The 16,570-nt window shown below is 39.7% G+C and overlaps 1 protein-coding gene across 1 annotated transcript in view; it reads right to left on the reverse strand.

Annotated features, from left to right (window-relative positions):
- ntrk3a (neurotrophic tyrosine kinase, receptor, type 3a) overlaps positions 1-16,570 on the reverse strand; it is a 378,671-nt gene that overhangs the window by 280,530 nt on the left and 81,571 nt on the right. Inside the window, exons 2-3 of the mRNA XM_036567968.1 lie at positions 8,746-8,820; positions 4,146-4,217 (exon numbers count right to left, since the gene is read on the reverse strand). Of these exons, the coding sequence (XP_036423861.1) occupies positions 4,146-4,217; positions 8,746-8,820 (147 nt within the window). The remainder of the gene's footprint in view (positions 1-4,145; positions 4,218-8,745; positions 8,821-16,570) is intronic.

Here is a 16,570-nt window from a genome sequence, read left to right on the forward strand (position 1 = left end):
CTTCAGATTGATGGAGAATGTGTTGTAGAGGGTTCTATATAGCACCAAAAAGGTTCTTGTGTGGTATACAAGGTTGACTTTGCAACAATAGCATAACCCTCTTTGGTGCTATATAGATCCATGTACAACACATTCTCCATTAATTTGAAGAGCCATTTCACCATGCAAAGAACCATTAAGCATGCAACTGGTTCTTTGATTGCTCATGGTTCTATATAGAACCATTATTGTTACTAAAGAACCCTTGAAGAACCTTCTTTTTAAAAGATCCGTCAGCCACAGGCATTAAAAAGTGTCAGACGTCCCTGAATTCCCACAGTGCGGCTTACAAATGCACTGCCAGGCCTTTCAGCAGGTGCGCCGCTCATCATCTTACGCAATTTGATGTAGACAGATACATTATAAGCCCACAAACACATGCGCGCATGCCCCCCAGCGCCTCTGCTCCACGAGTATCAGCATGCACCTCCGCGTGTCGGCCGAGTGAAAGCAGGGAGTGCGTTTTCGGCCCTGATGGACAGCTCAAATTGGGCAGGATGGCGAGGAGGTGACAGAGAGCGACTCATCACGCGTTCCGCCGCGACTCGGAGGGAAATAGGGAAATAACAGACCTGTCACGCTCGCCCGTTTCAGCCTTCATTAACAAAATCATCTCTCGCTCTTTCATTCTCTCCCCACTCTGTCTGGCCCTCATTCCAGCCCGCGCCGCCACTCGCATGCCTCCGCCTCAAATAACCTCTGTTTATTCGCCACAGACAGCAGAGGCCTTCAGAGACGGACAGAACAAAGAGCAGCGCAGGAAACACCAAAACAGAATCTAAAGCAGCGCTTCTGCAGTCTGAGTCGCAGTGAGAGAGGACACAGTTGGGTCGAGCGAGGCTAACCACCAAAATCAAAGAGCAAAGATCGCTAGCCTACATTAACCGTAGTTTCCAGGTGGCTTTATCAGCTAAACAGTCAGATATGCTGTCGAGCAAAGGTCTTCAAATCTGGACATCGAATCCAATTTTCAAATCTGGGGTCGTATTACAGAAACTTCCTGTCTTTTATCATAAGTTATTCATATTACAGAGGCAATTCTCGTCTTAAATTGAGGAACTTTCTCTTCTCTTACAGCATCTTCTCAAGTTAGGAAATCTTAAACTGCTTGGTCAAAGTCGACAATCAATGGTCATGTCTTATTTAATAACTGACCGTAAGTGCACAGCTGAATTGTAAACACGTAATCAAAATAGTGTTAAGAAGTCAGGCCAGACAGCTGCTGTTACTGATGGAAAAAAGGTCAAAACAAAACTAAAGTGTGATAAACTAAGTTGTAAATACTGTGAGAGCGCCCCCTGCTGTTTATCAGTGTCACCGATCTCCAGTTTCAGTCTCCATTTCCCAAACGCTTTAGCCGAGCGCGCTAACGTTACTCCTCCTCATAAACAGACACACGTTCAGCTCCGTCTCCTCATTATTCACCACCATCGGAGCTGAACGTGTGTCTGATTGATTATGTGTTTACATTTCAGCTGCGCGCTTACGGTCAGTTATTAGATAAGACACGACAATTGATTGATTGTAATATTTCATCATCAACATTAACACACGAAGGTAATCAGAGGGGCGGTGGAGATCGAGTTTGCAGTGTTTGAGATTTTTAAAATGCAGAGTTAGAAAATAAAAACATCTCACAGTGAAAAGCAGCGTTAATAATGCAATGGGTTCTTGGAGTGTTCGTGGTTCTAGATAAAACCATTTTATTTACTAAAGAACCCCTGTAGAACCACTTTTAAGTGTGTAGTTCGATTGCTTGTTACTACATGAAGTATTTTATTTTTTTATTTATTTATTTATTTTATTTTTTTACAGTGGATGGATGGAATAGTTCTTTGCACAATGATTTAGAAGAACCATAAAAAAAAAAAACAACTTTAAATCAATGGAATGAATTTTCGTATGAAATGTACTGGGAAGAATCTCTAAATTAGTGTAGAAACTACGTTATGCAAATTTTCTTTAAACTATTTATTAAAGTTCTTCACACTCACAAATCTCTTTCAGACCAGGGAACCAAAAATGGTTCTTCTACAGCATCACTCAAAGAACCCTTTGCACCACCTTTTCAGGAGTGTAGATATAAGGACAGACAAATAGAGCCAAGAATATTTCTGAAGAGAGCGAACTTCCTCTAAATATCAGTCACTAATTAAATATGACATACAGATATTCATAGTCTTCATGTGTAATTTACAGAACCAGTGAGACCTGCTGAACTCCAGCACCTCCACTGTGGGGCTCCTGATGATCTGGACTCAAAGCTAAAACATGAAAGATGGTTCTATAGTCTCTGCAGAAAGCTCTCTCTCTCACTCTCTATTTATCTCTCTCTCTCTCTCTCTCAGTTTATTTGTGAGAGTTCAGGGCAAGAAACACTGCGTCAGGAATAGTTTGGCTGGGTGCTGCAGAGAAGTTGTTCATTATCAATTATGCATGCAGGGACATCTCCTGGATCGAGCCTCGTAAGAGTGGCTTTGATTCGGGCTGTACGGAGACAGACGGGCTATTAACGTAGGTGGGAGAGGACCGCAGAAAACGCTCCGCCCCCATTCGGTAAACATGACCTATTTAAAAAGATCTATTGCTTATCTGCTCAAACACAAGCAGCTTCAAAGATTCGTTTACACTCACCTTCCTAAATGTTTCTTGACTCAAACACATGTTCTAGCAAAAGTCCTGATATAGAACTGCAGCCTCATGTAGAGCTTCCTAAAGCTTTCACATCTCATGTATAAAAAGGTTCCCAACCACTGGGCTGCGAACCAGCACAAGATACAGAACCGCAACAGTGCAGCAGTGGGCAAGAGCAGCTAGTAGCCTTTCTGGTGTTATAGAACATTTTTTTGTTAAAGGTTCTTTAAAGAATCATGTACAACAGGGTTTTGTCACAAGACCAGGGTTTGGTCATAGCAACATTTTGGTATTATATAGAATCATAGAGATCCATTTAACCATGCAAAGAACCATTTATGCATTCAAATGGTTCTTGGAGTTGTCACGGTACTGAAGAAACACTTTGTACAAAGCAGGGAAAACCTGTTATATATGGTTTTTATAGCGTCTTTTTAAATGGTTCTTTATAGTTACAAAGGATGATTCTATGTCTTGTAATAGAACCTTTTTGGTGCAATATAGAACCATTTTAAAAGATTCTTTGAAGAACCATATGCAGTGAACCTTTTTCGTACTCTTTTCTTATCATAGAGATCCATTTAGCCATGCAAAGAAACATTTAAGCCTTCAAGCGGTTCTTTATTTTACTAGAGTACTAAAGAGCCTTTAAAGCACCACTTTGTACATATCATATCTGGTTCTCTCAGGAAGTTTAAAAATGATTCTGTTTAGTACCAAAAAGACTCAAGGGAACCCGTTTTGTTGCAGTATAGAAACGCTTTTTAAAAGGCTCATAAGGATTATAGATCACAGGCTTTCCATCCAGACGAGAAACCAAAGAACCATTCTGCCTTCAAATGGAACAACAATGTTGGTTTGCATTCCAGTCATTCTTTTTGTTGTCACACTGCTTTTTTTTTTTTTTAATTGTTCCATATAGTACCCAAACTTCAGACTTATAAAAGGGACCCTTTTGGTACTCCTTACTCCTTTCCATCACAAGAACAACTGTACAAACAGCCATTTATGCATTCAAGTCATTATTTTTATTGTCACAGTACTAAAGAACCCTTAAAGAAACACTTTAAACAAGTCATCTATGGTTCTCTAAAGAATCTTTTGAAAATGGTTCCATATAGTTCGAAACTAGTTCCATGACTTGTAAGGGACCCCTTTGGTGTTCCTTAAATCTTTCCATCACAGAGAAGAACCTTTTAAACGTTCAAATGGTATACAAAAGGTTCTTTGGGATGTGACGGTACTAAAAAAACCCTTGAAGAACCAAAACAAAGCATGAAGTCTGTTTTGTCACTAGAGAAAAGTTTTCGTACAAAGTCACTGCCAAAATAAGCAGTGGTGGGTTTGATGCAGCTCTTCTGTTGTATTTTCAGGAAGGAGCAACAATAGCATTGCAGGAGAAGTGCTGTGTGTGGTTGCGTGTGGTAGCGTGTGGGTTTTTTCCTGTCAAATTCTCAGCAAACGGGACTCACATGTAGCGTAGTTGTGGGTTCTGCGCAAAGGCTCGAGGTAGGATCCCCCTCAGATTGCAGTTCATGATGGTTCTGAAACACAAAGAACACAAATATTGTTGCTTCCTCAACCAACCGCTGTGACATTTCTCAAAAATGTGTAGCAGCACACTCCAGCCTCGGGGCTCCAGCCTCGGAGCTCCAGCCTCGGAGCTCCAGCCTCAGCGCTCCAGCCAGCGGACAACGCTAGCTGAGCTCAGGGAAGAAAAGTAGGGGTTATGTAAATTGCTTAAAAAAAGGCTAAAGCTGTGACTGTATCTATGGAAACCGTGACAATTACTCAGGCTGTGACCACCGTCCTGCAGAGAGGGACGATTGGGTCATGCTAACGTCAGACGCATGGGAGAGTGCGCTGATTAGCAGCTGATTTAAAGGCTCATTTAAGGTAAATCACAGGTCTGGGCAGAAGTGAGAGGGCTGAGAGCAGGAGAGCAGCTCATGTTAGGTTTTTTAACTTCCTCTGACAGCAGCGCAGTCTGAGCGGCCCGATAATTGCCTAGACAGCTAAGGGCGACAGTTCTGGGGGGGGTGGGGGTTTTAGAAGTAAAAGAGGAAAGAAGAAGTCATCTACACTGTCAGTAATAAAGGTTCTGTTCAGGTATAATTCTCATTCATCAAGGTACAAACAGTGTGAATGTTCCCTCAAAGGTACAACAGTGGTTTTAAGGTCTGATTGTGAACCTTAAATCAGTTTTTCCAGGTGAAAAGTTCGTATTTGTACCTTTTCATAACCGAATGTTTTAAAACAGAACAGTAAAATAAAAGCCTGGAGACGAGACGGGGTGTGTGGAGTCAGTACAGCTTAGAACATATCATTTCAGTGGATTATGGTTCAGTTATGTTCCCTGACTGAAGGTTCTGAGATGGACCTTTGAGGGTTCCACACCAGTGACAAGAGGGGAACTGCCCCAGTGACAGTTTAGTACCTTTATTTCTGAGAGTGTAGCGCTCTCTTTGAGCCCATCATCTTTCTTCCTGCAGCATCATTACAGCCAGGATAGGCATGAGGAACCCAGAAGAACCCCCCCCCCCTGCTGGGGTTATTCTCTCTGGCATCTGGAATCAATTATGTATATTGAATACATTTTTATCATTGGCATCTGTGAGATGTTTATTTGCGCAGAGCACTCGCAGCTCTTTTCATTACTGTCATTCGGGGGAGTGATTAGATTGGCGTATTCGGCTTTGCGACAGGACGGGGACGAACAGACAACGGGAGTGATGCGCAACATCGGCTTAATTGTTCGTTTGTTTCTCTGACTCAAATGTCAAAAAACAGAGATGCTTCTGCACTCAAAACATCAACCGAACGCAGAACCGTTTGACTTATAAACCGGAAACGTCAACGTTAATTACAACTGCATTGCATTATATATTGAGGTAGCAAAGCATGGCTTTCTTTAAAGCCCATAAGTTCTAGGTATTAACTGAGTGTCAATTACTCTCTGGTTCTAGAAACTGTCAACCAATCTCTAGTTCTAGATAATTTCACAAGGTCTAATTTCAACTAACATGATGATAAGTTCTGGGACAGTTCAACTAAATTACTCAGAAATGGGTAAGTACTCAGAAAATGTTCTAGGTATTAACTGAGTGTCAGTCAATCTCTGGTTCTAGAAACTGTCAATCAATCTCAATCTCACAAGTTTGAGATAATTATTTTGACTAACGATGGTAAGTTCTGGAACAGTTTAACTAAATTACTTATTATAATAGGTTCTAGGTATTAACTGACTAATTGTGAGGTACAAACTCTAAAGTACTACATAATTATTTCGGAGAACATAATGAGTTCTGAGACAATTTAACTAAATTATAATGAAATGCCAAAAAGGTTCTAGGCGTCAGCTAAGTGTGAGGTACAAACTCCAAAGCACTAGATAATTTTTTGGGTAACAAAATGATGGTAACCTCTGAGTTTAAGTAAATAACTCAGAAACGCCAAACAGGTTCTAGGTAATAGCTGTGTACCCCATCATGGGTAACATGACGGTAAAATAGGTATCTAGTACTTTGGAGCTTCTACCCCTCATATATTCAGCTAGTAATTCAGCATTTCAGTGTAATTAGTAAAAAAGTCTCAACTCACTTATGTTCCCTGAAATAATTATGAAGTACTTTGGAATTTGTACCTCACTCTCACTCAGTTAATACCTAGAACATGTTTGGCATTTGAGTTTAATTTAGTTATGCAGTCTTAGAACTTACCATCAAGGGTAACATGAATTGAGAATAACTAAATTAAACTGAAAATGCCGAACAGGTTCTAGGTATTAGCTGAGTATAGGTGGGGTACAGTCTCCAAAATGCTGCATAATTATTTTGATCAAAATGATGGTGAGTACTAAGATGAAATAAGGTTCTAGATATTGAACTGATAAAGGACATAGTATAATTCCATAATTAATTGTAGTTACAACATGGTAAATATACACTCTCACTAAATTTCACTGTAACTTCATATATTTGAGCAGAAAAGTACATCAGAAACTCATCCAAGTAGCGGCTGAGTTATATGATGTAAAATGATGGCACAAAATTTTGTTGGGTAAATGGTAAGAACTCAGTAGAACCCCCAAACAGATACATACTGATATGAGAATCTGATTACTGAGCTAAAATCCAGCCTCTTTATCAGATTCCTTAATCAGATTTCTAGACCTTATGTAACGGAGTTGAAATTAAACAGTTGATAAAATATTGAATTTCACCAAAATGACTCCATTTCTGTAAAAAGGTTCAGAACAATTGTAAAAAGTTATTTATATTTTTCTAAAAAAGGTTATAATTATTTTTAGGGAGCTTTTCTTTTCTTGCTGTGACATGACTGCAGACTGTGTCCCTCTGCTGCTGCCGTACCTCCATCAGACGAGTGAAAGCTCTGAGATGGACGGTGTGTAGCTGCTGTGGTTTCTCATGAATATATAATTCAATTCAGTTCATATCGAGTTAAAAACTGTAAAACATTGTTCTAACACATTATATGAGCATGGGATAATTTTCTCACAGTGTGGTTTTGATTATAAATGCTATTATTGTCGAGTTATTGCTCAGACATGTGCTTCAGCTAACTGAGCCATGGTAGCGAAATAGCTAGCTAACACTCTCCCTTGGCAGCAAGGTTGCATTATAAGAACTTCTCGCTTCTTCTTATTTCATTTTTATATGCTCAGCATGTGAGGTCTGCAGCCGTCTAAGGCAAGAGAAGATTAATACACTATAAAATCTGTTCCAGGTATGTGCTCCCTAGTCTGTTCCCTCCTAAAATGTGCAGTGCATTTTGCTGCTGGTAGCCACGCAGCGTTAATTGTTTGTGTTTGTTCTGCAGTACGTTCATTTTGTCGTGCAATAAGAGAGAAAAAAAAAAAAAAAAAAAAACGCTTTTCTCTGTAATTTTGGAATTTTTATAATGAGAACAAACTATACGATCTCGTGCATGTTATAGTAATGTGAAAAGTGCTCTTTTAAATGAAATACTGTAAGCTCAGATGAGTGAGAGCTCTGAGATGGACGCATGTGAGGTCTGCAGCCGTCTAAGGCAAGAGAAGATTAATACTCTATAAAATCTGTTCCAGAATAAACAGAGTGGAGAGCGAGCCCTTGTGTCCGACTGTTTGATGACCGAATAGTGGTCGTTACACTTACTCCAATCTAAGAAATCAGAGTGTACTGTTTACATGCCCATTTGAATAATCAGATAACTGCAGAAATCTGATTATGATCGGATTATTGGATGAATGTAAATACACTCAGTGTCATATCGTAACTATGTTTACACCATTTGTAAACACCAACTGTGTGAACACTTCATGATGAATGGACCAATATGTTCTCCGAGAGGTTCCTTGGTGTTTGGTCGCAGCAAGAGGCTTGAATTTATAAACAGAGTGAAAACTGGTCTCGGATGAGATTCCATCAAGGGGCAAAAGAGACAGTGGCAATGATGAGTTGAGCGCTAGCAGTCAATAAAGAACGTGCTAACCAGCTGCTATAGCCGCGTCCAGCCTTCAGCGATCAGGTAAGGAAGATCATGAAGGACACTGCATGTTTGCGAATGGGTGCTAGTTATGTACTTGTGGATGAGCCTCCCGACAGGAGGCCACAGGCGTTTTAGGAGGAGAGACAGGATCGCCTCTCCACAGCAGGCAGAAGGAAGGAGCTGTAGCTTAGCGCTCGGCCAGACGGAGGGGTGATGGGGGACGTAATTAAATTTCCTGGCCGCTTCAGTGCCGTTATTTGATCAGTGCAAAGCAGGCCTTGGGGAGCCTCTTTTGTTTGCACTTGGCTTGAAAGGAATTAAGGCCGCGCTACAAAATCGGCCACTGGGAGTAGAGAATGCCCAACTGACCAGCAGGGCTGCTAGCGCGTCATCGCTAATGCTAACCCACAGATCTGCCACAATAAACGCAGTCACTGGGGTCCTAATCAGGCTTTGGGATGAGCAGCACCGCAGCCTTGAATAAACTCTGGGTGCTCGTCATGGTTTCTGGGCACAGGGTGAGCGAGAGATTAGCGATTAGCTGTTAGCGGTTGGCGACCAAGAAGCGCTTCCACTACTCACAGTCTTTGGAGTCCAGTGTACAGTGCCATGTCCACATCGCGTAGAGTCTGGAGGCCCGACCAGTTCTCAATGTGTCTGCAAAGCAAAAGCAAATTCATATTAGAGATTAATACAGAATTTTAAAACTCAGAGAATATTAGCAAATCTAAGAAACTCTGAATAAAGAGAACCTTGAATGCATCAACATCTACACTCTTAGCAAAAATGGTAGCATTCTGAGACTTTGTGGAACCCTTGTTGGAGCTGCATAGAACAATTTATTTAAAATGTTCTTTAAAGAACCATATACAACATGTTTTCCATCAGAAAGAACCATTTAACAATGCAAAGAACCATTTAACAATGCAAAGAACCATGACAATGCAAAGAACCATTTGACAATGCAAAGAACCATTTATACAATCTTATAGTTGTTTGAGATGTCACAGTTCTACATACCACTTTTTATTCCCTAAAGAACCATGTTTCACATAATGTAAAGGTTCTACACCAATTTAAGAGTTCTACCGAGAATACTTACATCATTAACACATTCTCTAAACCATGTATAGCTTTTGAAAGAACCTCCACATAATGTGAAAGTTCTAAAGGTTAAATGATGTGAAGGTTCTTTAAACTTTTCAAAAGGTTAACAAAAAGCTTTACATAATGAAAAAGCTTCAATACCAATTTAGAGTTCTTCGTAGAACCTTTACATTGTGTGGAGGTACATTAACTTTAAGGTTTGAAGAAACTTCAACTAATGTAAAAGTTGTAGGTGTTAAATGAAGTGAAGATTCTTTAAACCTTTCAAAGATTAAAAAAATCCTTCACTTGATGTAAAATGTTCTATACCAATTTAAGGGTTCTTCCTAGAACCTACAAGGTGCTTTAACTTTAAGGTTTTAAGAAACTTCAGCTAATGTAAAAGTTCTAAAGGTTGAATGAAGTGAAGGTTATTTAAACCTTTCAAAGGTTAAAAAACCTCCACATAATGTAAAGCTTCTTTAAAGTGTTCTTTAAACCTTAATTATCGTCACACCCAAACATTTTCATTTACATAAATGCTTCTCTGAACTGAACCACTGAAAGGTTCTCTAGGTAAATAAAAGAGGTTCTTCTATGGCATCACGTTTTTAAAGAATGTAGCCTAGCATTAATAACTGGACAGATGTGAATGGTTATTTGACTTCACCGTTTAACCTGCTGTTGGCTTCTAACAGACTGAAAACCGTGTTTCCTTAGAGGTTAGACATTTAAATAGGTACTGAAACTAAAATGTTGATTAATGTATTTTGTCCCTTAAAGTTGGACTAATTGAAAGAGCGATAAAACGCAGGCAATTACTGCACTTTCAGAAAGTCTGAAGCTGAAGAAAGCCATTAGCATTGGTGGATATGATTGAAGCAGTCAAGGCTAATCATCACATTGGTTCATGCAAATTAAAGGTCTCTTTACGGCGGATGTAAGGAGCACCAGCTGGTGTCAGCCTTTGAGAGCGTGTGAATTAGACCCCCATCATAACACACAGATGCTGATTAATAAATGTTTTCTTGAGTTGCACCAATCCTGTAGCAGTGTTTCGAGAAAGCTGCAAATAACCCCGTCCTCAAAACACTCTGGGCGAATGCTGCGGTGCTCTGATAGAGCCACGGCTCTGGAGAAAATTGCTGTAGAATCGCGCAGAATCAAAGAAAAGCTCTCCGCGCTCCGTATCGCGCGTTTACAGTGGAATTTAAAAGGCAGTACCATTTTCAAAGTGCTTCCCCTAAAACCGCGGAACATGCCGCAATCGTAAGAACCTCCTGCCTTAAAACCTCCAATGGTATGATTTGGAAACTAAGAGAGAAAAACAATTGAAACTTTTTTTGAGCTGTTTCACTTTGATTCAAGCAAGTTCTCGAATGTTCACCAGTCACGGCTGTGATGGTTTTAAACTATTTAATTGAACAGAAGTTCGGAATCAGAGTAACTAGAGAGCAAAAGCAAATAACAGCATGAGAATGACAGCGTAAAAGTAATGGACTCTGCTGGCAGCAGGCTCAGGAGAACACTGCAGTTATGATCGGCAATCATTTCTCACAGTTCTCCATTCTTGTTCACCTCAATGATGGAGCAACCACCTTCGTTATGCCACTGTAGTCATGGAGAACCCAGTCTAGTTCCAGATCTCAGCTAATAAAATGGATAATCCCAGTCCTAAAATCCGATTGGCTGGTTCGAAGCCGTTGTAAAATCCACTAATACACACACTGACCTCATCACAAACAACTAGACTCTGTATTACTGCGCCACCTCATGAAAATCTTTATGCTGTTAATTGAATAATCTTTGACTCTAATGCTGCTCGCATTGAGCACTGAGTGCACTGGTGAAGTAAGAACCCGGTTCTGTTTAAAATTAAGAGCTGACAACTTATTCTCTTAACTAGGTGGTCAGCTAGTTAACAGGCTAAAAGATAGCAAACATACTAAACAACTCCATCATTAATACCACAGGTTTGTACTTACAATACGATTTACTATAAAACGGCAATATTAAATTTTAAAAATATTAAAGACTAAGAAATGTCACTTGAATGTCTTACATGCTTCAAATGTCTGCGTTTCAGTCAGAAGTAGCATCGAACCTGAACTGAGTGGCTCTGTACTCCCTAAATAGTGTACTAGCTATGGATGTTTTGAAATTCTAGCTTCTGCAGCCAAACAGTGCATCATGTATCGAGTGTGGATGTGTCTGAGTCCCTAATGACTGTTTCTTAGCTGTACTTTGCTCTGTTGGGCTGCAGGATCCAGTATTTAAACTCCTACGTAGTGCACTATGTAGGGAGCAGGGAGACATTTGAGATTCAGCCCCAGTGTGAGAAGAGGGCGCCGCTGGATTGGTGCTAAATTAGACCTGTGGTGGTAATTTGGTGACTAAAACATACTTTTAAAGCAAAACGTTTTTGCATTAAGCAGTGCTGTGTTATCATATGTTAATTATTATTAGATTAAAAGTTAAAATGTTCATAAAATGACCACAGTGTACAGTGATGGGCGACTGAATGTTCTCATTCAGTAGTCCATGGATGCTTGGCTACAACACTATACTATAAAGGAACCACATTTTGTGGCGGAATACTTGTTTATATTGATTATTATCATGAATTATTCACTGAAAATTTGTGTATTTTATCATAATGTATGTTGTCCACTGTTTTATAAAAGCAATAAGCCGCCTGAGGCTGTGCGTTACAGTGATGTTATCAAGCGGAAGGGAGTTTTACTCTGCTTTGCGTCATGCCTGAGAACACCCTTCCCCATAATGAAACTGCAGTAATGCGCAGCCTCAATTGCAAATATGGCAACTATGATGTAATAGCTTATTGTCGTCACTTGCAAAGTGGGTAATACATAAGCAGCCAGCTTATCAATGAGACCAGGGTGAGGGTTAGGTTTAGGTTTTGGGTTGAGGTTTAGAGTTAGGGGTTCAGGGTAACTCGCTTTTGGGCCAAATCAAACATGCCAAAGGGCCAACTTTGGCCCAATATGTACTATTTTTATTAATAAAGTCACTAATATGAGCTAGAAACTGGACAGGCAGAGATTCCATGGTACTAAATTCATGATCACTGTATGATTAGACCCCATTTAGGAATCTGAGTCAAGTCAAGTCTAAGTTTATTTATATAACGCTTTTTACAACAGGTGTTGTCACAAAGTAGCTTACAGAAAAATCCATCTCCAAGCCCCCATGAACAAGCCAATGGCAGTGGTGGGAAGGGGAAAACTCCCTAAGAGCAAGAGGAAGAAACCCCGGACCGTATTACTTAATCTGACAGGTGAACATAAGATTTTTCCCAAATATGTATTACAGAGTGGATCCTATCATGATTTAGGAATCTTATCTTACAGCATCTTATCTCAAATTAAGAAATCTTGACTCACTCAAACAAAGTCGACAATCAATTGTCATGTCTGTTACCTAGCAGCTGACCATACACACACAGCTGAAACAAAACACGTAATCAAATCAAGCTAGCTAGCCAAACAGCTACCGCTACTGATATACAAAAAGGTCAAACAAAACTAAAGTGTGATAAACTTTAAGTAGTGAATACTGTGATAGCGCCCCCTGCTGTTTATCAGAGCGTCACCGCTCCACAGTTTCAGTCTCCATTTCCCCAAACGCTTTGGCCGAGCGCACTAACATTACTCCTCCTAATAAACAGACACACGTTCAGCTCCGTCCCCTCATTATTCATCACCATCACTGTAATATTTCATCAACATTAACACACAAAGGTGATCAGAGGGGCGGTGGAGATCGAGTCTGCAGCGTCTGAGATCTTTAAAACGCAGAGTTAGAAAAGAAAATCATCTCACAGTGAAAGCAGCGTTTTACAGTAGAAATAAATGGAGCTCATTATGCTGGTAGTGAACTATGCTGCTGACACAGCTGCCTAAAAACCATAGAAACGGACCTTAAACAGAAGTGAGGACCCTGTTGGGGTTCATCCTAAAGTTAGGACAGGATTTAGGAGGTTTAGTCTAGTTAGGATGTTTGTGTGATGCTGTTTTCTCATCTGGAGTTCATGATGAGATCATGAAGTTAGGAACTGTTATTCTGGAACAGCTACTGTCCTGAATTCAGTCTGTACTGAAGTCGTCATGGAGACTAAACAGATAAGATAAGATTTTAGACTTAAGAAGTTTCTGTAATACAGCCCCTGGAGAGGAACCAAGACTGAACAGGGGGACCCATCTTCTCTGGTCTAAACAATAACAAAAGACAGTAAGGTTTAACCATTAGAATAAGTATAAGATATGGAAAAGGGGAAAAGCTCCAATGTCTATGATTACAGAGAGTCTCTACATGCAGCAGTATCATCACTGAGCACAACTCTGACACCCTGGAATAATAGTACTTTACAACTTTGACATGATAAATGCATTGACATTCAAGCCACTCAATTCCTTGATGCCAGAACGCAGCTATTTATCATATCTGTAGCACCTACACAAGCTTCGGCACCCACACTCAGAACTGATTGCACTTGCATGATGTGAAAATCCATCGTGGAAGTATTGGCAGAATGGGCAGATGGTTTTGTGTGATGATTTATGAGTTTGTCTGGTGGTGCCTGAGCTCCAGCAGCTCTCTAGCTATCGAAAGCTAGGCTCGTTATGGCTGCGTTCGCAACTTCTCTGAGCATCAGAGCAGAGACTTTTTGGCCGTTTATGAATTCAGAGCATTGCTGGGATGCTAACTCAGAATTTCAGACTGAAAAAATCTCAGAGAGTCCAACATGCTACGGGGTAAAGTCAGAGAAATGAATGCTGTAGGACCTTGGGCGAAGTACACAGGCATGAAAATTACATTAACACAGAGGCAGCGGAGGGGAATGTCCTCGTGATAGTTTTCATATTTTCATATAATTTATTAGTGTAAATGTTTTGGTCATTCTGGTCGGCGCCCATGTGAAAAAGAACCCAGCGCTCAGTTATAAATGATTGTTCTTCAGAGGTGCAAAGAAAATGGTTTTATGAAAAACCATGAACACTCAAAGAACGCTTTGTATAATTAAAAAAGTTTCTTTACATGGTGAAAAGGTTCTTCAGATTCATGCTATATAGATGGCTCTATATAGAACCTTTTGGAAAAGGGTTCCACATAGCACCAAAAAAAAGGTTCTTCTATTGTTACGGTGTCAAGCATGATGAAGTAACTGCATGTGATTTTTCCATGTACAGAGATGTTATGAAATTGATAGGGATGCCAATGAGAGCTGTATAAACGCAAAGGCAGTTATTACTTGGAAGAGAAACAATAAAAGCACCAAGTCAGTCCTTGGACTGTCTTTTCACCCAGTTTCTTTCATTTCTTTAAAAAAAAAAAAAGCCCTTCTTACAAATCTGCTAGCATCAGTAATACTGAGTGGCATCCAATGGGAGCCAGTTAGCATTATGCAAAGAGATTGTGCTAACTGATCACCACTTTCACCCACAGTTGGCCATTTTTCAGGTGAAATATTGTTGAAAGTTAGCCTCATCAAGCTGAAGCAATCTGCCTCCAGGAAGCATTGGGAGCCAGAAGAGCAATTAAGTCTAGATCAGCCACTAGGACGGAATCTGTCATGTGCCAGGGAAAACAAAAACGAGGTCGGACAGTCGGGGCGAGCAGCAGCTTTATAGGGTTTGAGGAGCCAAAATAGTGAGAAAAATTGAGGGAGAACAAGCAGCAGCTTCTGGAGGGCACTACCCAAGGATATCATGACTCATTTATAAGGCATATTTCAACAGAAAAGTTTTTTTTTAATGATTACTGACGGACCAAACCAGACAAAATGAATGTGTTTTGAACTACCAATAAACAGCCAAGTCATGCTGGGGTAAAGCGCTGCCGTAATGATAGGCCTGTTTAACAGATTGTGTACAGTATGGTAGGTAATATGTGGTCAGATGGAGTTTCATTCATCAAAAGTATTATTTCTTGTGGAGTCCCACAAGGTTCAGTTTTAGGGCCTTTGCTTTTCTCTTTGTACATGTTACCTCTAGGTGATGTCATTACGAAATATGATATCAATTTTCATAGCAATGCCGATGGCAGACAATTATACATTTCCATTCTTTCTGATAAATCAAGAATCTGTAGACAGACTAACCAGCTGTGTCTCAGATTTTTCTCGGTGGATGTCACAAAATTTTCAAGAAAATACTGATCATTCATACTAAAATTCAGAGAAACCTGATTTATGAGAAGCTTGGCTCTTTAGCTTCATATACCAAACCTGAAGTAGGAAACCTGGGTGTGATCTTAGACTCTGAGCTCTGTTTTATCTGCATGTAAACACAGTCACTAAAGTAGCTTTTTATCATGTAAGAAAATCACTAAAGTTCAGCCTTTTCTATCTCGAAGCGACTCAGAGAAACGTGTTCATGCATTTATACAGGCAGGATTGATTACTGCAATGCTCTTTTTATTGGGATCCCTAAGAAAACAACATATACAGAATAGCATGGACAACAACAACAGCAACAACAGCAACAACAGCAACACAGAGATCATATCAACCCTGTGTTGAAAGAACTGCACTGACTGCCTGTATTTTTCAGGACAAATTTTAAAGTCCTGCTAGTTTGTAAGGCTCTAAATGACTGTAAAGCTCTTGTTCACCTCAGAGCCTGTCTCTCTGTTTATGCTCCAACACGTGATCTTAGATCTGCAGATACTGACCTGCAAACACCTTCTGTAAAATACAGAAAACGTGGAGAGACTTTGTTATTCAGCTTCTAAACTGTGGAGCTCAGTTCACCTTTTATTAGACAGTCAAGCTCAGCGCTCACTCAAACATTTGAAAATGTATCTCTGATTTAGCGTTTAATTAAAGTTCTATGTCGCTTTTGGTATTTAGGTTTTCAGTTTGATCTTTCTGCTTTATATGATGTTTTAATTAAATACTCATAATTTCTTCTATTAGTGTTAAGCTTTATCACTTGTATGTCAGGCACTTTGAGCTGCTACTGGTAGGAAAAGGGCTCTATAAATGATTATTACTATTATTATTATTATTATTATTAGTAGTAGTAGTAGTAGTAGTAGTAGTAAAGTTATTGTTGAATGCAATATTATTCGTGAATGTGGATTCTGATAAACACAATTCACATCACTTAGGAAATGCTTAAGGATTTTTTTTAAGAATGAAAGGCCACTGAAGTGTAAAGTACACTGCCATTACAATTTCTGTAATGTTTTCAATAATATAAAACCAATGTGGTTGCATATATGCAGATAAGTACAATTTGATGGGTTTCACATATTTAGTAGGATGCTATAAATAAAAATTAGACATGTAGTGTATGCA

This window comes from Colossoma macropomum, unplaced genomic scaffold (genome assembly GCF_904425465.1).
Source record: "Colossoma macropomum unplaced genomic scaffold, Colossoma_macropomum, whole genome shotgun sequence".
Lineage (NCBI taxonomy): Eukaryota > Metazoa > Chordata > Actinopteri > Characiformes > Serrasalmidae > Colossoma > Colossoma macropomum.